Below are 22,955 nucleotides of genomic sequence, written 5' to 3' on the forward strand. Positions count from 1 at the left end.
TCTATGGGTAGTGTTGAGTCTATAGTGTAGTGTGAGTCTATGGTGTAGTGTTAGTCTATGGTACAGTGTTGAGTCTATGGGTAGTGTTGAGTCTATGGTGCAGTGTTGAGTCTATGGTGCAGTGTTGAGTCTATGGTGCAGTGTTGAGTCTATAGTGCAGTGTTGAGTCTATGGTACAGTATTGTGTATGGTGCAGTGTTGAATCTATGGTGTAGTGTTGAGTCTATGGTGTAGTGTTGAGTCTATGGGTAGTGTTGAGTCTATGGGTAGTGTTGAGTCTATGGTGCAGTGTTGAGTTTATGGTGCAGTGTTGAGTCTATGGTGCAGTGTTGAGTCTATGGTGCAGTATTGAGTCTATAGTGTAGTGTGAGTCTATGGTGTAGTGTTTGTCTATGGTGCAGTGTTGAGTCTATGGTACAGTCTTGAGTCTATGGTGTAGTGTTAGTCTATGGTGCAGTGTTGAGTCTATGGTGCAGTGTTTGTCTATGGTGCAGTGTTGAGTCTATGGTTCAGTGTTGAGTCTATGGTGTAGTGTGAGTCTATGGTGCAGTGTTGAGTCTATGGTGGAGTGTTGAGTCTATGGTGCAGTGTTGAGTCTATGGGTAGTGTTGAGTCTATGGGTAGTGTTGAGTCTATGGTGTAGTGTTTGTCTATGGTGCAGTGTTGAGTCTATGGTTCAGTGTTGAGTCTATGGTGTAGTGTGAGTCTATGGTGCAGTGTTGAGTCTATGGTGCAGTGTTGAGTCTATGGTGCAGTGTTGAGTCTATGGGTAGTGTTGAGTCTATGGGTAGTGTTGAGTCTATGGTGTAGTGTTTGTCTATGGTGCAGTGTTGAGTCTATGGTTCAGTGTTGAGTCTATGGTGTAGTGTGAGTCTATGGTGCAGTGTTGAGTCTATGGTGCAGTGTTGAGTCTATGGTGCAGTGTTGAGTCTATGGGTAGTGTTGAGTCTATGGGTAGTGTTGAGTCTATGGTGTAGTGTTTGTCTATGGTGCAGTGTTGAGTCTATGGTTCAGTGTTGAGTCTATGGTGTAGTGTGAGTCTATGGTGCAGTGTTGAGTCTATGGTGCAGTGTTGAGTCTATGGTGCAGTGTTGAGTCTATGGGTAGTGTTGAGTCTATGGGTAGTGTTGAGTCTATGGTGTAGTGTTTGTCTATGGTGCAGTGTTGAGTCTATGGTGCAGTGTTGAGTCTATGGTGCAGTGTTGAGTCTATGGTGTAGTGTTGAGTCTATGGTACAGTGTTGAGTCTATGGTGGTGGTGACGGTGGTGTGTGTGGTGGTGGTGGTGGTGGTGACGGCGGCGGTGGTCGCAGTGTGTGCAGGTTGCAGGATGGCCTCGAGCGAGGGCAGCGTCGGACCGTGCCCCTGCCGCCGCTCTGCGTCCGGCGGCGGCGTCAGAGCCGCCGCCACGAACGACGCGGCCGCGGCCGTCGCCGCCGCCTTCAGCGACTTCGTCCGCGTGAGGTTTGGCGACGTCGACGGCTTCGGCGATTCCGACGGCGCCGACTGCAGCGACTCCGGTGGCGTCGCCTTCAGCGACAGGAGCGCCGACTGCGACGGTGTCGGCGTCCCCTACGGCGACATCATCGGCGACGTTGATGGCTTTGGCTTCGGCGACGTCAACAGCGCCGGCGACATGGACAGGATTGGCGACGACGATGACGACGATGGTGGTGGTGGTGGTGGTGTTGAGTGCCGTGGCGGTCACGGCGGTGGTGAGCGCGGTGACGGTGGCCGTGGTGGTGCCGGATTGAACGAGGACTCTGACAGCTCCGTCCCCACAGTGCCGGAGAAGACGCGCAAACGGCAACACCAGAGGTACACTTACACACACACACACTTACACACTTACACACACACACACTTACACACACACACTTACGTACACACACCAACACACACTTACACACACACACTTACACACACTTACACACACACACCAACACACACACACTTACACACGCACACTTACACACACTTACACACACTTACACACACACTTACAGACACACTTACATACACTTACACACACACATTTACACACACACACTTACACACACACACTTACGTACACACACTTACACACACTTACACACACACACTTACACACACTTACACACACACAGCAACACACACACTTACACACATACACTTACACACACTTACACTTACACACACTTCCACACACTTACACACACTTACACACACTTACACACACTTACACACACTTACGCACACTTACACACACTTACACACACACACTTATGTACACACACTTACACACACTTACACACACACACTTACACACACTTACACACACACACCAACACACACACTTACACACACACACTTACACACACTTACACACACACACTTACACACACACACTTACACACACTTACACACACACACCAACACACACACTTACACACACACACTTACACACACTTACACACACACACTTACACACACTTACACACACACACCAACACACACACTTACACACATACACTTACACACACTTACACTTACACACACTTACACACACTTACACACACACTTACATACACTTACGCACACTTACACACACTTACACACACACACTTACGTACACACACCAACACACACTTACACACACAAACTTACACACACTTACACACACACACTTACACACACACACTTACACACACACTTACACACACTTACACACACACTTACACACACTTACACACACACTTACATACACTAACGCACACTTACACACACTTACACACACACACTTACGTACACACACCAACACACACTTACACACACAAACTTACACACACTTACACACAACAACAACAACAACCGCCATTCGCCACTAAGTGGCGGTGACGTCACCACGACGCTTGTGCCAGGCTATGTGCACCCTGAGGCCACGTGAAGTGTCGAACGCCCGCTGGCAGGTGGTCACGGGGCAGACCCAGGTGCCACGGGTCGACTGACTGAGATGACTGGCTGATGCACCACCTGTGCCCCCTACTGTGCCAACCTGCTGTGCTTTAGCCACCCGGCGCTCCGCTCGCTGTTGTGAGCGTCGCTCCTCCGCCCTCCGTTGTTGTTGGAGGGCGACTGCCTCCAACTGCCCAGTAGCATCCTTCACGAGCCTCCTCCACAGAGGCCGATCTTGACACCGCTGGTACCAGTCATCGGCAAGTCCACTCAGCTCCACGTCCTCCTGTACCACATCACTCCATCTCTTCTCTAGCCCGTGCCGCGCCCGCTTAGCCCCCTCAATCCGGCCAAACAAAAGCTGTTTCGGCATGCGGTGGCTGGGCATGCGGGCTACATGACCCAGCCATCGCAGCCTTGCCTCCCGGAGGAGCTCACCGATGGGACCCTGCCCAGATCTTTCAAGGATTTGTGAGCTCCTCACACAATCCAGTCTGGTTAAACCCAGGATGGATCGTAGGCAGGCCAGCCTAAATGTTTCTAACCGGCGAAGATGTTCCATTAGGGGGGTCCACGTTTCGCAAGCGTAGAGAAGGGAGGGAATGACCGTGGCCGAGAAGACCTGAAGCTTAGTGCGGAGCGACAGACCAGGTAGCTTCCACACAGCGTTACGCAACCGATGAAAAGATATTGCCGCTCGACTGATTCGGAGTGAGACCTCTGCTGTTAAACTGGAGCCAGTCATAAGCACACTGCCCAGGTATGGGAAACTCTCCACTCTCTCCACAACTGCCCCATCACCGATTGGGAGTTGTGGGGGTGGAGTGTCCGATGGTACAAAATACCCAGGCAGGTGCTTAGTTTTGGTGGGGCTGATGGTAAGGCCCCACCTCTTAGTGGCACGCTCCAGTCTCAGCAGCAGCGTCTCCAACTCCTCCTCTGACTGAGCAGCTATTACCAAGTCATCAGCATACATAACGTGGTTGAGCAATAGGGAGCCATCCCTTGACCGCACCCGGGCATCGATTAGCCTCCCATTATATCTGTACCATATGAAGATTCCCCCGGTACAGCTATTGAAGGCTTCACGAACTACGTGGTCAAAATAGATGTTAAATAATGTGGGAGCCAGAGGACATCCCTGTCGCACCCCAAGGTGTACAGGGAATGGCTCTGACTCCCGGCCACGTAGTTTTACCCGGGCCCGCTCACCATCATGAAGGTCCTTAATGATCGTGAGCAGAGGGTCAGGTACTCCAAAAGCACGAAGAACGACCCAGAGCCCAGGCCTACTGATGGTATCATAGGCCTTGACCAGGTCAATAAAGCAGAGATGTAGGTCTTGTTGGAATTCCCTACACCTCTGCTGTAGCAGACGGACAGAAAATATGGCATCTGTGCAGGACCGCCCTTTCCTGAAACCGCATTGGGGCTCCGCAAGCCTCTCCTCAGCGTGCCTGGCAAGGCGATGCTGAATAATCCTTGCCAGGACCTTTCCCGGCACACTGAGGAGTGAGATGCCCCTGTAGTTGTTACAGTCTGTGCGGTCCCCCTTCTTAAAAAGGGGGACCACCAGGGCATCCTTCCAATCCTGCGGAACCCGTCCAGTGGTCCAGACTGTTGTTATGATGTCATATAGGGCAGTCTGTGCACAAACGCCACCCTCCCTCAGCATTTCGCTTGGGAGATCATCTCTGCCCGCTGCCTTTCCTGGTCTCAGACTCCGGATCGCCTTCAATACTTCCTCAGCAGATGGCACCTCAGCCAGCCACTCACAGGGGGTGACTTCATCCAATATTTGAGGCACCGCAGCCTCAGCAGGGTCATCCTCACTTTGTGCCACGGTGTTTTCCTGGCTGAGGGATTTTCCCTCCCCCAGGACCTCACAGAAATGCTCAGCAAATCTGCGAACCTGTTCCTGGGGGTCGGAAATTGGATCACCGTTTTTTCCCCTAATGATGGTAATAGGTGTGGCGCTGCAGGTTACTTTTTTGATGGAGTTAAATAGAGATTTGTGATCACGGGCCACTGAGGCAGACTCCATCTCCTCAGCAACCCGCGACCACCACCCATCCTTGCAGCGCCTCACGGCTCTCCGAACCTCCGAGCGAAGGCTGCGGTAAGCCTCCTCATTCTCTGACGTGGGATTCTGTAGCCGATGACAGTGGGCCTGTCGCTTTTTCTCAACCATCCTGAACAACTCCTCTGTCATCCAGGGTGTCTGGGGAGGTCTGGACCGCGTACCCAAAGCAGCCATTGCAGCTGCATGAGTCACAGTCCTAAACCTCGCCCATTTACCCTCGACATCCGGAGGAGTCGGGGACGATGCCAATCCCAGCCGCAAGCGATGATGAAATTCTCGCTTGCAACTTTCATCAGATAACTGAGACCAGGCCACTTTAGGTTGGAATGGGGTCCTGGGTGTACACCCACCACCGGAGTGGAAGAATGGCAGGCGCATCTTACAGATGACTAGTCGATGGTCAGAGGGCAGATCAGCTCCACGGTAGGTCCTGGTGTCAAGGACATGGGCTCGCATTCGCTGGTCCGTCACTATGTAGTCCAGCAGATGTTCTTGCTTGGACCCGGCATGCATCCATGATGTTGTGTGGATGCGCCGATGCCGGAACAGCGTGTTGGTAATTACAAGCCCATGGGCTGCACAACAATCTAGCAGCCTCCTACCGTTGTTATTGAGCTGATCTGGCCCATGCCCTCCAATCACTCCAGACCAGGTGCCAGTATCATGACCAACTCGGGCATTGAAGTCACCCAACATGATGACTCTATCCCGAGGGGCCACTTTAGCCAGCACCTGTGACAGGAGGTCATAGAAGGCATCTGACTCATCGGCTTTGCCTGCATCCCTCCACGGATGTTCATCTTCGGTGGGGGCATAAGTAACCACGACCACCATTCCTCGCCTCCGGTTGATGGGAAGGCGAGCCCAAAGTAGCCTGGGGCTTACAGCTTCCCACACCTCACCGCCACGCTCCCACGCCCCCTTCATTCTTTTGTTCAAAAGAAGACCCACACCCTGTTGTTTGGCAGTCTGCTGCCCCGAGTAAAGGACTGTCCACCCCTCATGGTGGCAGGAGCCAGAGCCGGTCCACCGGACCTCCTGAATGCCGCATAGATCTAGGCGGTACCGGTCCAGCTCCCGACAGAGGAGTGGCAGCCTCTCCTCTGCAGTGAGCGTTCGAACATTCCACGTGGCCACCCGTAGTGGCTTTTCGTTGTTTCTGGAGTAGCCCCGAGGGTAGGTATTCAATCTCCTGGCTCCGCCAATTGGGGTTTGGCCAGGAGACGTCATAGACGCCTGGCCCCCCGGGGCCTCCGGCACAAGCTTAGTTGTTACATATTTCAGTTTAATTCGTGGTTTCGTGGTAATTAATTGAAGGTGGAGGGGTTACCAGCCCCTCGCACCCGTCCAGAGCCCCCGTTTAGCCCCTGTGGTGGACACATATGCCATGAGGGGAGGAGCCAATCAAAATTGGATCTCCCCCCACAGCGCTGTCCACGACAGAGTTGCCCGTCCGGCACACACTTACACACACACACACTTACACACACTTACACACACACTTACACACACTTACACACACACTTACATACACTTACGCACACTTACACACACTTACACACACACACTTACGTACACACACCAACACACACTTACACACACACACTTACACACACTTACACACACACACCAACACACACACACATACACTTACACACACTTACACACACTTACACACACACTTACACACACTTACGCACACTTACACACACTTACACACACACACTTACACACACACACTTACACACACACACTTACACACACATTCTCTGGTTCTTTCCAGAGAATGTGTGTGTACACACATCAGGCAAAGGGGGTCAGCCTCTAAAGGCAAACTGTTTATAAAGGTTGAAAATGGGCGTGGCCCAAGTGTCGTCAGCAGCATGGGCGGGGCAGCTTATGTTAATGTTGCCCAGGTGTCAGCAGCATGGGCGGGGCAGCTTATGTTAATGTAGCCCAGGTGTCAGCAGGATAAGCGGGGCAGCTTATGTTAATGTAGCCCAACTGTCAGCAGCATGACACTTTGGGTGTCTTTGTGGGTGAGTGTCACTGTGGGTGTCACTGAGTGTCACTGTGGGTGTTACTGTGGGTGTCACTGTGGGTGTCACTGTGAGTGTCACTGTGAGTGTCACTGTGGGTGAGTGTCACTGTGAGTGTCACTGTGGATGAGTGTCACTGTGAGTGTCACTGTGGGTGTCACTGAGTGTCACTGTGGGTGAGTGTCACTGTGAGTGTCACTGTGGGTGTCACTGAGTGTCACTGTGGGTGTTACTGTGGGTGTCACTGTGGGTGTCACTGTGAGTGTCACTGTGGGTGAGTGTCACTGTGGGTGAGTGTCACTGTGAGTGTCACTGTGGGTGAGTGTCACTGTGAGTGGCACTGTGAGTGTCACTGTGAGTGTCACTGTGAGTGAGTGTCACTGTGGGTGAGTGTCACTGTGTATGAGTGTCACTGAGTGTCACTGTGAGTGTCACTGTGAGTGTCACTGTGGGTGAGTGTCACTGTGAGTGTCACTGTGAGTGTCACTGTGGGTGAGTGTCACTGTGGGTGAGTGTCACTGTGAGTGTCACTGTGGGTGAGTGTCACTGAGTGTCACTGTGGGTGAGTGTCACTGTGGGTGAGTGTCACTGTGTGTGAGTGTCACTGTGAGTGTCACTGTGAGTGTCACTGTGGGTGAGTGTCACTGTGAGTGTCACTGTGAGTGTCACTGTGGGTGAGTGTCACTGTGAGTGTCACTGTGGGTGAGTGTCACTGTGAGTGTCACTGTGGGTGAGTGTCACTGAGTGTCACTGTGGGTGAGTGTCACTGTGAGTGTCACTGTGGGTGAGTGTCACTGTGAGTGTCACTGTGGGTGAGTGTCACTGTGGGTGAGTGTCACTGTGTATGAGTGTCACTGAGTGTCACTGTGAGTGTCACTGTGAGTGTCACTGTGGATGAGTGTCACTGTGAGTGTCATTGTGGGTGAATGTCACTGTGAGTGTCACTGTGGGTGAGTGTCACTGTGAGTGTCATTGTGGGTGAGTGTCACTGTGAGTGTCACTGTGGGTGAGTGTCACTGAGTGTCACTGTGGATGAGTGTCACTGAGTGTCACTGTGGGTGAGTGTCACTGTGAGTGTCACTGTGGCTGAGTGTCACTGAGTGTCACTGTGAGTGTCACTGTGGGTTTCACTGTGAGTGTCACTGTGAGTGTTACTGTGGGTGAGTGTCACTGTGAGTGTCACTGTGAGTGTCATTGTGGCTGAGTGTCACTGTGAGTGTCACTGTGAGTGTTACTGTGGGTGAGTGTCACTGTGGGTGTCACTGTGAGTGTCACTGTGAGTGTCACTGTGGCTGAGTGTCACTGTGAGTGTCATTGTGGGTGTCACTGAGTGTCACTGTGAGTGTCACTGTGTCACTGTGAGTGTCACTGTGGCTGAGTGTCACTGTGAGTGTCACTGTGAGTGTCACTGTGAGTGTCACTGTGGCTGAGTGTCATTGTGGCTGAGTGTCACTGTGAGTGTCACTGTGAGTGTCACTGTGGCTGAGTGTCACTGTGAGTGTCGCTGTGAGTGTCACTGTGAGTGTTACTGTGAGTGTCACTGTGGGTGAGTGTCACTGTGAGTGTCACTGTGAGTGTCACTGTGACTGAGTGTCACTGAGTGTCACTGTGGCTGAGTGTCACTGTGAGTGTCACTGTGAGTGTCACTGTGGCTGAGTGTCACTGTGAGTGTCACTGTGAGTGTCACTGTGGCTGAGTGTCACTGTGAGTGTCACTGTGAGTGTCACTTTGAGTGTCACTGTGAGTGTCACTGTGAGTGTCACTGTGGCTGAGTGTCACTGTGAGTGTCACTGAGTGTCACTGTGGCTGTGTCACTGTGAGTGTCACTGTGAGTGTCACTGTGGCTGAGTGTCACTGTGAGTGTCACTGTGAGTGTCACTGTGGCTGAGTGTCACTGTGAGTGTCACTGTGAGTGTCACTGTGGCTGAGTGTCACTGTGAGTGTCACTGTGAGTGTCACTGTGGCTGAGTGTCACTGTGAGTGTCACTGTGAGTGTCACTTTGAGTGTCACTGTGAGTGTTACTGTGAGTGTCACTGTAAGTGTCACTGTGAGTGTCACTGTGGCTGAGTGTCACTGTGAGTGTCACTGAGTGTCACTGTGGCTGTGTCACTGTGAGTGTCACTGTGAGTGTCACTGTGGCTGAGTGTCACTGTGGCTGAGTGTCACTGTGAGTGTCACTGTGAGTGTCACTGTGAGTGTCACTGTGAGTGTCACTGTGGCTAAGTGTCACTGTGAGTGTCACTGTGTCACTGTGAGTGTCACTGTGAGTGTCACTGTGAGTCTCACTGTCACCCTGGTTGTCCACAGCTCCGTCTCCGGCAGGAGGAAGAGAACGATGACTCAGATCACGCCGTCTGCAGCGTGCCCACAGGTGTGGGGGTGTGTGTGTGGGGTGTGACACTACGTGTGTGTGTGTGACCCTGTGTGTGTGTGTGACCCTGTGTGTGTGTGTGTGTGATCCTGTGTGTGTGTGACCCTGTGTGTGTGTGTGTGACCCTGTGTGTGTGTGACCCTGTGTGTGTGTGTGACCCTGTGTGTGTGTGACACTACGTGTGTGTGGGGGTGTGTGCGTGTGTGTGACCCTGTGTGTATGTGGGGGTGTGTTTGTGACCCTGGGTGTGTGTGGGGGTGTGTGCGGGTGTGTGTGACACTACGTGTGTGTGACCCTGTGTGTGTGTGTGTGGGTGGTTGTCTGTGTGTGTGTGACCCTGTGTGTGTGTTTGTGACCCTGCGTGGGTGTGTGTGACTGTGTGTGTGACCCTGTGTGTGTGTGACCCTGTGTGTGTGTGGGGGTGTGTGTGTGTGACCCTGCCTGGCACAAGCGTCGTGGTGACATCACCGCCACTTAGTGGCGAATGGCGGTTGTTGTTGTTGTTGACCCTGTGTGTGTGTGTTTGTTAGATATATTTTGTCACGTGATTTTGTGGTAATTTATTTAAGGTGGAGGGGTTACCAGCCCCTCGCACCCATCCAGAGCCCCCATTTAGCCGCTGTGGTAGCTACAAACGCCTTGAGGGGAAAAGCCAATCGGAATTGGCCCTCCCCCCACAGCACTGTCCACGACAGCATTGCCCGTCCGGCACTACGAGGATGTAGGGGGTTGTCTCCTCGGCCACGGTCTTTCCCTCCCTTCTCTACGCTTGCGAAACGTGGACCCCCCTAACGGAACATCTTCGCCGGTTATAAACACTTAGGCTGGCCTGCCTACGATCCATCCTGGGTTTAACCTGGCTGGATTGTGTTAGGAGCTCACAAATCCTTTAAAAGATCTGGGCAAGGTCCCATCTGTGAGCTTCACCGGCAGGCAAGGCTGCGTTGGCTGGGTCATGTAGCCGCATGCCCAGCCACCGCATGCCCAAACAGCTTTTGTTCGGCCGGATCGAGGGGGCTAAACGGGCTCGGCACCTCCTGCCAGCGGGCGTTGGACACTTCACGTGGCCTCAAGGTGCACATAGCCTGGCACAAGCGTCGTGGTGACGTCACGTAGCCACGAAGTTATGTCGCCGCCACTTAGTGGCGAATGGCGGTTGTTGTGACCCTGTGGGTGTATGTGACTGTGTGTGTGTGGGGGTGTGTGGGTTGGTGCCTGTGTGTGTGACCCTGTGTGTGTGTGGGTTGGTGCCTGTGTGTGTGACCCTGTGTGTGTGTGTGGGTTGGTGCCTGTGTGTGTGACCCTGTGTGTGTGTGGGTGTGTGTGGGTTGGTGCCTGTGTGTGTGACCCTGTGTGTGTGTCTGTGTCTGTGTGGGGGTGTGTGTGACCCACCACGGTGGTGGTGGTGGTCGGGGTGGTGGTGGTGGTGATGGTGACGATAGTGGCGATGGTGGTGATGATATCGGTGGTGGCGATGCCGATGGTGGTGACGGTGGTGGCGATGGTGGTGGCGATGGCGGTAGTGGTCACACTGAGGAGCGCTGGGCACCAGCCCTCGTCTCTCTGCCTCCCACAGGTCCACTGCCGCCACTGTACGGGGGAGGCCGAGACGCCTGCACGTGGAAGAGGAGCTGGCGCCGGTGATGGTGGTGATGGTGGAAGTGGTGGTGGTGGTGGTGATGGTGGTGGTGGTGGTGGAAGTGGTGGTAGTGGTGGTGATGGTGGTAGTGGTGGTGGTGATGGTGGTGTTGGTGGTGGTGATGGTAGTAGTGGTGGTGCTGGTGGTAGTTGTGGTGCTGGTGGTGATGGTGGTGCTGGTGGTGGTGCTGGTGGTGATGGTGGTGGTGATGGTGGTGGTGGTGGTGGTGATGGTGGTGGTGGTGGAAGTGGTGGTAGTGGTGGTGATGGTGGTAGTGGTGGTGGTGATGGTGGTGTTGGTGGTGGTGGTAGTGGTGGTGCTGGTGGTGGTGCTGGTGGTGATGGTGGGGGTGATGGTGGTGATGGTGGTGGTGCTGGTGGTGGTGCTGGTGGTGATGGTGGTGGTGGTGATGATGGTGGGGGTGATGGTGGTGATGGTGGTAGTGATGGTGTTGCTGGTGAGAAAATGGAGGAGGAGGAGGAGGAGGAGGAGGAGGAAGAGGAGGAGGGTGAGGAGGAAGAGGTGAGGGTCAGGACGCACACACTCACCCACGTGTGTGTGTGTAGGTGTGTGAGTGTGTAGGTGTGTGAGTGTGTAGGTGTGTGTGTGTGTAGGTGTTTGTGTGTAGGTGTGTGAGTGTGTAGGTGTTTGTGTGTGTGTGGTGTGTAGGTGTTTGTGTGTATGTGTGTGTGTGTGGTGTGGTTTAACTCGTGGTTTCGTGGACCCCCCTAATGGAACATCTTCGCCGGTTAGAAACATTTAGGCTGGCCTGCCTACGATCCATCCTGGGTTTAACCAGACTGGATTGTGTGAGGAGCTCACAAATCCTTGAAAGATCTGGACAAAGTCCCATCGGTGAGCTCCTCCGGCGGGCAAGGCTGCGATTGCTGGGTCATGTAAGCCCGCATGCCCAGCCAACGCATGCCGAAACAGCTTTTGTTCGGCTGGATTGAGGGGGCTAAGCGGGCGCGGCTCGGGCTAGAGAAGAGATGGAGTGATGTAGTACAGGAGGACGTGGAGCTGAGTGGACTTGCCGATGACTGGTACCAGCGGTGTCAAGATCGGCCTCTGTGGAGGAGGCTCGTGAAGGATGCTACTGGGCAGTTGGAGGTAGTCGCCCTCCAACAACAACGGAGGGCGGAGGAGCGACGCTCACAACAACGAGCGGAGTGCCGGGTGGCTAAAGCACAGCAGGTTGGCACAGTAGGGGGCACAGGTGGTGCATCAGCCAGTCATCTCAGTCAGTTGACCTGTGGCACCTGGGTCTGCCCCGTGACCTCCTGCCAGTGGGCATTCGCCACTTCACGTGGCCTCAGGGTGCACATAGCTTGGCACAAGCGTCGTGGTCATGTCACCACCACTTAGTGGCGAATGGCGGTTGTTGTTGTGTGGTGTGGGAAGCTGTAAGCCCCAGGCTACTTTGGGCTCGCCTTCCCATCAACCAGAGGCGAGGAGTGGTGGTCGTGGTTACTTAAGCCCCCACCGAAGACGGACATCTTTTGGGAGGATGCAGGCAAGGTCGATGAGTCAGATGCCTTCTATGACCTCCTGTAACAGGTGCTGGCTAAAGTGGCCCCTCGGGATAGAGTCGTCTTGTTTGGTGACTTCAATGCCCGAGTTGGTCATGATGCTGGCAACTGGTCTGGGGTGATTGGAAGGCATGGGCCAGATCAGCTCAATAACAACGGTAGGAGGCTGCTATTTTTGTGGAGCCCATGGGCTTGTAATTACCAACACGCTGTTCCGGCATCGGCGCATCCACACAACATCATGGATGCATGCCGGGTCCAAGCAAGAACATCTGCTGGACTACATAGTGACAGAACAGCGGATGCGGGCCGATGTCCTTCATACCAGGACCTACCGTGGAGCTGATCTGCCGACTGACCATCGACTTGTCATCTGTAAGATGCGCCTGCCATTCTTCCACTCCGGTGGTGGGTGTACACCCAGGACCCCATTTCAACCTAAGGCGGCCTGGTCTCAACTAGTTGATGAAAGTTGCAAGCGAGAATTTCATCATCGCTTGCGGCTGGGGTTGGCATCGTCCCTCACTCCTCCAAATGTCGAGGGTAAATGGGCGAGGTTTAGGACTGTGACTCATGCAGCTGCAATGGCTGCTTTGGGTACGTGGTCCACACCTCCTCAGAGACCCTGGCTGACAGAGGACAAGTTCAGGCTGGCTGAGAAAAAGCGACAGGCCCACTCTCATTGTCTACAGCATTCCACGTCAGAGAATGAGGAGGCTGGCCGCAGCCTTCTCTCGGAGGTTCGGAGAACTGTGAGGCGCTGCAAGGATGGGTGGTGCTCGTGGGTTTTTGAGGAGATGGAATCTGCCTCAATGGCCCGTGATCACAAATCGCTCTTTAATTCCATCAAAAAGTAACCTGCAGCGGCACACCTATTACCATCATTAGGGGAAAAAAACGGTGATCCAATCTCCAACCCCCAGGAACAGGTTTTCAGATTTGCTGAGCATTTCTGTGAGGTCCTGGGGAAGGTGAAATCCCTCGGCCTGGAAAACATCATGGGACAAAGTGGGGATGACCCTGCTGAGGCTGAGGTGCCGCAAATATTGGAAGCAGAAGTCACCCCCTGTGAGTGGCTGGCTGAGGTGCCATCTGTTGAGGAAGTACTGAAGGCGATCCAGAGCCTGAGACCAGGAAAGGCACCGGGCAGAGATGATCTCCCAAGCGAAATGCTGAGGGATGGTGGCATTTGTGCATAGACTGCCCTACATGACATCATAACAACAGTCTGGACCACTGGATGGGTTCTGCAGGATTTGAAGGATGCCCTGGTGGTCCCCCACTTTGTAGTAAGGGGACCGCACAGACTGTAACAACGACAGGGGCATATCACTCCTCAGTGTGCCTGGAAAGGTCCTGACAAGAATTATTTAACATCGCTTTGCCAGGCACGCTGAGGAGAGGCTTGCAGAGCTCCAATGTGGTTTTAGGAAAGGGCGTTGCTGCACAGATGCCATATTTTCTTTCCGTCTGCTAAAGCAGAGGTGTAGGGAATTCCAGCAAGACCTACATCTCTGCTTTATTGACCTGGTCAAGGCCTATGATACCATCAGTAGGTCTGGCTCTGGGTTGGTCTTCGTGCTTTTGGAGTCCCTGACCCGCTGCTCACGATCATTAAGGACCTTCAAGATAGTGAGCGGGCCTGGGTAAATTTACGTGGCCGGGAGTCGGATCCATTCCCTGCTCACTTTGGGGTGCGAGAGGGATGTCATTTGGCTTCGACATTATTTAACATCTATTTCGACCACATAATTCGCGAAGCCTTCAATAGCTATACCGGAGGAATTTTCATCTGGTACAGATACAATGGGAGGCTGATCGATGCCCGGGTGGCTCCCTATTGCTCAACCATGTTATGTATGCCGATGATCTGGTAATTGCTGCTTACTCAGCGGAGGAGTTGGAGGCGCTGCTGCTGAAACTGGAGCTTGCCACTAAGAGGTGAGGACTTACCATCAGCCCCACTAAAACTATGCACCTGCCAGGGTATTTTGTACCATCGGGCACTCAACCCCCACAACCCAATTGGTGATAGGGCAGTTGTGGAGAGAGTGGAGAGTTTCCCATACCCGACCAGTGTGCTCATGACCGGCTCCGGTTAAACAGCAGCGGTCTCCAAATCAGTTGAGCGGCATTATCTTTTAATAGGTTGCGTAACGCTGTGTGGAAGCTACCTGGTCTGTCGCTCCGCACGAAGCTTCGGGTCTTCTCAGCCACGGTCATTCTCTCCCTTCTCTATGCTTGCGAAACGTGGTCCCCCCTAATGGAACATCTTTGCCAGTTAGAAACATTTAGACTGGCCTGCCTATGATCCATCCTGGGTTTAACTAGGCTGGGTTGTGTGAGGAGCTCACTTATCCTTGAAATTTCTGGACAAAGCCCCATCGGTGAGCTCCTCCGGTAGGCAAGGCTGCGTTGGCTGGGTCATGTAGCCTGCATGCACAGCCACCGCATGCCCAAACAGCTTTTGTTTGTCCGGTTCGAGGGGGCTAACCGGGCGATGCACGGGCTAGAGAAGAGATTGATTGATGTGGTACAGGAGGATGATGAGCTCCAACAACAACGCTCACAACAAAGCGGAGCGCTGGGTTGGCTAAAGCACAGCAAGTTGGCACAGTAGGGGGCACAGGTGGTGCATCAGCCAGTCATCTCAGTCAGTCGACCCGTGGCACCTGGGTCTGCCCTGTGACTTCCTGTCAGCGGGCGTTCGACACTTCACGTGGCTTCAACGTGCACATAGCCTGGCACAAGCGTCGTGGTGATGTCACCGCCACTTAATGTTGTTGTTGAGTTGTAGGTGTGCAGATGTTTGTGTCTATGTGTGTGTGAGTGTATAGGTGTTTGTGTGTGAGTGTGTATGGGTCTCGGAGTCTCTGGGTCTCTGTGTGAGTGTGGATCTCGGTGAGCTTTTTGTGTGAGTCTCTGGGTGTCTGTGTGAGTCTCTGTGTCAGTCTATGGGTGTCTGCATGAGTCTCTGTGGCAGTCTATGGGTGTCTGTGTGAGTCTATAGGTGTCTGTGTGAGTATGTCAGTCTATGGGTGTTTGTGTGAGTCTATGGGTGTCTGTGTGAGTCTCTGTGTAAGTCTATGGGTGTCTGTGTGAGTCTCTATGTCAGTCTATGGGGGTTTGTGTGAGTATATGGGTGTCTATTTGAGTCTCTATGTCAGTCTATGGGTGTTTGTGTAAGTCTATGGGTGTTTGTGTCAGTCTATGTGTGAGTCTATGGGTGTTTGTTTGTCTATGGGTGTTTGTGTGAGTCTCTGTGTCAGTCTATGGGTGTTTATGTGAGTCTATGGGTGTTTGTGTGAGTCTCTGTGTGAGTCTGTGGGTCTCTGTGTGAGTCTATGGGTGTTTGTGTGAGTCTATGGGTGTTTGTGTGAGTCTCTGTGTGAGTCTGTGGGTCTCTGTGTGAGTCTATGGGTGTTTGTGTGAGTCTATGGGTGTCTGTGTGAGTCTCTGTGTGAGTCTATGGGTGTTTGTGTGAGTCTCTGTGTGAGTCTATGGGTGTTTGTGTGAGTCTATGGGTGTTTGTGTGAGTCTCTGTGTGAGTCTGTGGGTCTCTGTGTGAGTCTATGGGTGTTTGTGTGAGTCTCTGTGTGAGTCTATGAGTGTTTGTGTGTCTATGGGTGTTTGTGTGAGTCTATGGGTGTCTGTGTGAGTCTCTGTGTGAGTCTCTGTGTGAGTCTCTGGGTGAGTCGATGTGCCTCCGTAGCAGGTGAGGTAGACAACATATTCTAGCCACTGTCTCATTGTCACCTCTCCTCCGCCCCCCTTCCCAGGTGCTGCGTGGCAACCACAGCCTTGGTGAGTAGCACCGTAACTATACACTACACTATACACTACACTATACACTACACTATACACTACACTATACACTACACTACTATACACTACACTATACACGACACTATACACTACACTATACACTACACTATACACTATATACTACACTACACACTACACTATACACTACACTATATACTACACTACACACTACACTATACACTACACTATACACTACTATACACTACACTATACACTACACTATACACTACACTATACACTACACTATACACTACACTATACACTACTATACACTACACTATACACTACTATACACTACACTATACACTACTACACTATACACTATACACTACACTATACACTACACTATACACTACATTACACTATACACTACACTATACACTACTACAATACACTCTACACTACTATACACTACACTATACACTACACTATACACTACTACACTACACTATACACTACACTATACACTACACTATACACTACACTATACACTACTACATTATACACTACACTCTACACTACACTATACATTACACTACACTATACACTACACTATACACTACACTACTACACTACACTATACACTACACTCTACACTACTATATACTACACTATACACTACGCTATACACTACTACACTATACACTACACTATACACTACTACACTACATATACACTACACTATACACTACACTATACACTACTACACTATACACTACACTATACATTACACTATACATTACACTACACTATACACTACACTATACACTACACTATACACTACTACACTACACTATACACTACACTATACACTACTATATACTACACTATACACTACACTATACACTACACTCTACACTATACACTACACTATACATTACACTACACTATACACTACACTATACACTACTACACTATACACTACACTATACACTACTACACTACACTGTCTAACTGGAGGTGTTGTGTCTGACCCCCACCCGTGTCTAACTGGAGGTGTTGTGTCTGCCCACCAACCCCCGTGTCTAACTGGAGGTGTTGTGTCTGACCCCCCTGTGTCTAACTGGAGGTGTTGTGTCTGACTCCCACCCCCCGTGTCTAACTGGTGGTGTTGTGTCTGACCCCCCTCCGTGTCTAACTGGAGGTGTTGTGTCTGACCACCAACCCCCGTGTCTAACTGGAGGTGTTGTGTCTGACCCCCCTGTGTCTAACTGGAGGTGTTGTGTCTGACTCCCACCCCCCGTGTCTAACTGGAGGTGTTGTGTCTGACCCCACCCCCCGTGTCTAACTGGAGGTGTTGTGTCTGACCCCGTGTCTAACTGGTGGTGTTGTGTTTGACCCCCCCCGTGTCTAACTGGAGGTGTTGTGTCTGACCCTACCCCCGTGTCTAACTGAAGGTGTTGTGTCTGACCACCAACCCCCGTGTCTAACTGGAGGTGTTGTGTCTGACCCCCACCCCCCCCCCTGTCTAACTGGAGGTGTTGTGTCTGACTCCCACCCCCCGTGTCTAACTGGAGGTATTGTGTCTGACTCCCACCCTCCGTGTCTAACTGGAGGTGTTGTGTCTGACTCCCACCCCCTGTGTCTAACTGGAGGTGTTGTGTCTGCCCCCACCCCCCGTGTCTAACTGGTGGTGTTGTGTCTGAACCCACTCCCCGTGTCTAACTGGAGGTGTTGTGTCTGACCCCCCGTGTCTAACTGGTGGTGTTGTGTCTGACCCCCACCCCCCATGTCTAACTGGAGGTGTTGCGTCTGACCCACCCCCCGTGTCTAACTGGAGGTGTTGTGTCTGACCACCAACCCCCGTGTCTAACTGGAGGTGTTGTGTCTGACCCCCTCGTGTCTAACTGGAGGTGTTGTGTCTGACCCCCCCGTGTCTAACTGGAGGTGTTGTGTCTGACCCCACCCCCCGTGTCTAACTGGAGGTGTTGTGTCTGACCCCGTGTCTAACTGGTGGTGTTGTGTTTGACCCCCCCCGTGTCTAACTGGAGGTGTTGTGTCTGACCCTACCCCCGTGTCTAACTGAAGGTGTTGTGTCTGACCACCAACCCCCGTGTCTAACTGGAGGTGTTGTGTCTGACCCCCACCCCCCCCCCTGTCTAACTGGAGGTGTTGTGTCTGACTCCCACCCCCCGTGTCTAACTGGAGGTATTGTGTCTGACTCCCACCCTCCGTGTCTAACTGGAGGTGTTGTGTCTGACTCCCACCCCCTGTGTCTAACTGGAGGTGTTGTGTCTGCCCCCACCCCCCGTGTCTAACTGGTGGTGTTGTGTCTGAACCCACTCCCCGTGTCTAACTGGAGGTGTTGTGTCTGACCCCCCGTGTCTAACTGGTGGTGTTGTGTCTGACCCCCACCCCCCATGTCTAACTGGAGGTGTTGCGTCTGACCCACCCCCCGTGTCTAACTGGAGGTGTTGTGTCTGACCACCAACCCCCGTGTCTAACTGGAGGTGTTGTGTCTGACCCCCTCGTGTCTAACTGGAGGTGTTGTGTCTGACCCCCCCGTGTCTAACTGGAGGTGTTGTGTCTGACTCCCACCCCCCTTGTCTAACTGAAGACACCCAGAGGCTGCGTCTGATGCTGTCTTTGCCACAGCCAAGTACCAGCGGTGGTAACCACAGCGGCAACGAGGTGAAGACGGCCTAGCCCTGTGTCTGTGTGTCTGTGTGTGTGTGTGTCTGTGTGTGTGTCTGTCTGTGTGTCTGTGTGTGTGTGTGTCTGTCTGTGTGTCTGTGTATCTGTGTGTGTGTGTCTGTGTGTGTGTGTCTGTGTGTGTGTGTGTGTCTGTGTGTGTCTGTGTATGTCTGTGTGTGTGTCTGTGTGTGTCTGTGTGTGTGTGTCTGTGTGTGTGTGTCTGTGTGTGTGTCTGTGTGTGTGTCTATGTGTGTGTGTGTCTGTGTGTGTGTGTCTGTGTGTGTGTCTGTGTGTGTGTGTCTGTGTGTGTGTCTGTGTGTGTGTCTGTGTGTGTGTCTATGTGTGTGTGTCTGTGTGTGTGTGTCTGTGTGTGTGTCTGTGTGTGTGTGTGTCTGCTGAGACTGGAGCGTGCCACTAAGAGGTGGGGCCTTACCATCAGCCCCACCAAAACTAAGCACCTGCCTGGGTATTTTGTACCATCGGACACTCCACCCCCACAACTCCCAATCGGTGATGGGGCAGTTGTGGAGAGAGTGGAGAGTTTCCCATACCTGGGCAGTGTGCTTATGACTGGCTCCAGTTTAACAGCAGAGGTCTCACTCCGAATCAGTCGAGCGGCAATATCTTTTCATCGGTTGCGTAACGCTGTGTGGAAGCTACCTGGTCTGTCGCTCCGCACTAAGCTTCAGGTCTTCTCGGCCACGGTCATTCCCTCCCTTCTCTACGCTTGCGAAACGTGGACCCCCCTAATGGAACATCTTCGCCGGTTAGAAACATTTAGGCTGGCCTGCCTACGATCCATCCTGGGTTTAACCAGACTGGATTGTGTGAGGAGCTCACAAATCCTTGAAAGATCTGGGCAGGGTCCCATCGGTGAGCTCCTCCGGCAGGCAAGGCTGCGATGGCTGGGTCATGTAGCCCGCATGCCCAGCCACCGCATGCCGAAACAGCTTTTGTTTGGCCGGATTGAGGGGGCTAAGCGGGCGCGGCACGGGCTAGAGAAGAGATGGAGTGATGTGGTACAGGAGGACGTGGAGCTGAGTGGACTTGCCGATGACTGGTACCAGCGGTGTCAAGATCGGCCTCTGTGGAGGAGGCTCGTGAAGGATGCTACTGGGCAGTTGGAGGCAGTCGCCCTCCAACAACAACAGAGGGCGGAGGAGCGACGCTCACAACAGCGAGCGGAGCGCCGGGTGGCTAAAGCACAGCAGGTTGGCACAGTAGGGGGCACAGGTGGTGCATCAGCCAGTCATCTCAGTCAGTCGACCCGTGGCACCTGGGTCTGCCCCGTGACCACCTGCCAGCGGGCGTTCGACACTTCACGTGGCCTCAGGGTGCCCATAGCCTGGCACAAGCGTCGTGGTGACGTCACCGCCACTTAGTGGCGAATGGCGGTTGTTGTTGTTGTGTCTGTGTGTGTGTGTCTGTGTGTGTGTCTGTCTGTGTCTGTGTGTGTCTGTGTATTTGTGTCTGTGTGTGTCTGTGTGTGTGTGTCTGTGTGTCTGTGTGTGTGTCTGTGTGTGTGTGTCTGTGTGTCTGTGTGTGTGTGTCTGTGTGTGTCTGTGTGTGTGATCCCAAGTTCGATTCCCGCTCGCTCACAGCCATCAACACCATCAGTGACAGCCATTTTTAGAATCGGTCCTGGGCCTCCCCTAGGTCGACTCAGCCTCAAATGAGTACCTGGTGCGATGTGTAGTCAACATCGCTAGCACTGGGGAGACAAAGGCGGCCGGGCGTGGTGCTGGCCACCCACCCCCTCGTGTGCCATTCCGGCCTTCATAGGTGCTGCTCGCTAACAGCACTTGCCCCTACAGCCTGTTCCAGGCTACACGGGGGATCTGTGTCTTTATATGTACGTACATACGTACCGCTGGTGACGATGGTCACGGTGGTGATCACGATGGTGATGATGATGACGATGATGATGGTGATAGTGGTGGTGATGATGATGATGATGGTGGTGATGATGATGACGATAATGACGATGATGATAATGATGACGATAATGGTGGTGATGATGATGATGACGAAGATGATGACGATGATGATAATGATGATGATGATAATGGTGGTGATGATGATGGTGATAATGGTGGTGATGATGCCGATGATAATGGTGGTGATGATGATGACGATAATGGTGATGATGACGATGATGATGATGGTGGTGGTGATGATGATGACGACGATGATGACGATGATGATAATGATGACGATGATAATGGTGGTGATGATGATGGTGATAATGGTGGTGATGATGACGATGATGATGATGGTGGTGATGATGATGACGATAATGGTGATGATGACGATGATGATGATGGTGGTGATGATGATGACGAAGATGATGACGATGATAATGATGACGATAATGGTGGTGATGATGATGGTGATAATGGTGGTGATGATGACGATGATGATGATGGTGGTGATGATGATGACGATAATGACGATGATAATGATGACGATGATAATGGTGGTGATGATGATGACGAAGATGATGACGATGATGATAATGATGACGATGATAATGGTGGTGATGATGATGACGAAGATGATAATGATGACGATGATAATGGTGGTGATGATGGTGATAATGGTGGTGATGATGCCGATGATAATGGTGGTGATGATGATGACGATAATGGTGATGATGACGATGATGATGATGGTGGTGATGATGATGACGAAGATGATGACGATGATGATAATGATGACGATGATAATGGTGGTGATGATGATGGTGATAATGGTGGTGATGATGACGATGATGGTGGTGGTGATGATGATGACGATAATGACGATGATAATGATGACGATGATAATGGTGGTGATGATGATGACGAAGATGATGACGATGATGATAATGATGACGATGATAATGGTGGTGATGATGATGTTGATAAAGGTGGTGATGATGACGATGATGATGTTGTTGTTGATGATGTTGTTGTTGATGATGCTGGTGATGCTGGTGATGATGATGTTGTTGTTGGTGATGATGATGTTGTTGTTGATGATGCTGGTAATGATGATGTTGTTGTTGATGATGCTGGTGATGATGATGATGATGTTGTTGATGATGCTGGTGATGCTGGTGATGATTATGATGTTGTTGTTGATGCTGGTGATGGTGATGTTGATGATGCTGGTGATGATGATGATGATGCTGGTGATGATGATGTTGTTGTTGATGATGATGCTGGTGATGCTGGTGATGATGTTGTTGATGATGCTGGTGATGCTGGTGATGATGATGTTGTTGTTGATGATGCTGGTGATGATGATGTTGTTGTTGATGCTGGTGATGATGATGATGTTGTTGATGATGCTGGTGATGATGATGTTGTTGTTGGTGATGCTGGTGATGATGATGTTGTTGTTGGTGATGCTGGTGATGATGATGTTGTTGTTGATGATGCTGGTGATGATGATGTTGTTGTTGGTGATGCTGGTGATGATGATGTTGTTGTTGATGCTGGTGATGATGTTGTTGATGATGCTGGTGATGATGATGATGATGATGTTGTTGATGATGCTGGTGATGATGATGTTGTTGTTGGTGATGCTGGTGATGATGATGTTGTTGTTGGTGATGCTGGTGATGATGATGTTGTTGTTGGTGATGCTGGTGATGATGTTGTTGTTGGTGATACTGGTGATGATGATGTTGTTGTTGATGATGCTGGTGATGATGATGTTGATGTTGGTGATGCTGGTGATGATGATGTTGTTGTTGATGATGCTGGTGATGCTGGTGATGATGATGTTTGTTGTTGTTGATGCTGGTGATGATGATGTTGTTGTTGATGATGCTGGTGATGATGATGTTGTTGTTGTTGATGATGCTGGTGATGATGATGTTGTTGTTGATGATGCTGGTGATGATGATGTTGTTGTT

The 22,955-nt window shown here is 51.8% G+C and overlaps 1 protein-coding gene across 1 annotated transcript; it reads left to right on the forward strand.

The window, feature by feature from the left end:
* The first annotated feature begins 1,329 nt into the window (after positions 1-1,329).
* LOC142908953 (uncharacterized) lies at positions 1,330-19,066 on the forward strand. The gene is made up of 4 exons (XM_076059635.1): positions 1,330-1,817; positions 9,364-9,427; positions 11,004-11,337; positions 18,978-19,066. The coding sequence occupies exons 1-4, from the start codon at positions 1,330-1,332 to the stop codon at positions 19,064-19,066; spliced, it is 975 nt and encodes a 324-aa protein (XP_075915750.1).
* The last annotated feature ends 3,889 nt before the right edge of the window (positions 19,067-22,955 follow it).

This window comes from Petromyzon marinus, unplaced genomic scaffold, assembly GCF_048934315.1.
Source record: "Petromyzon marinus isolate PM22_M1 ecotype Great Lakes invasive population unplaced genomic scaffold, UKy_Petmar_22M1.pri1.0 PM_G_Scaffold_11, whole genome shotgun sequence".
NCBI lineage: Eukaryota > Metazoa > Chordata > Hyperoartia > Petromyzontiformes > Petromyzontidae > Petromyzon > Petromyzon marinus.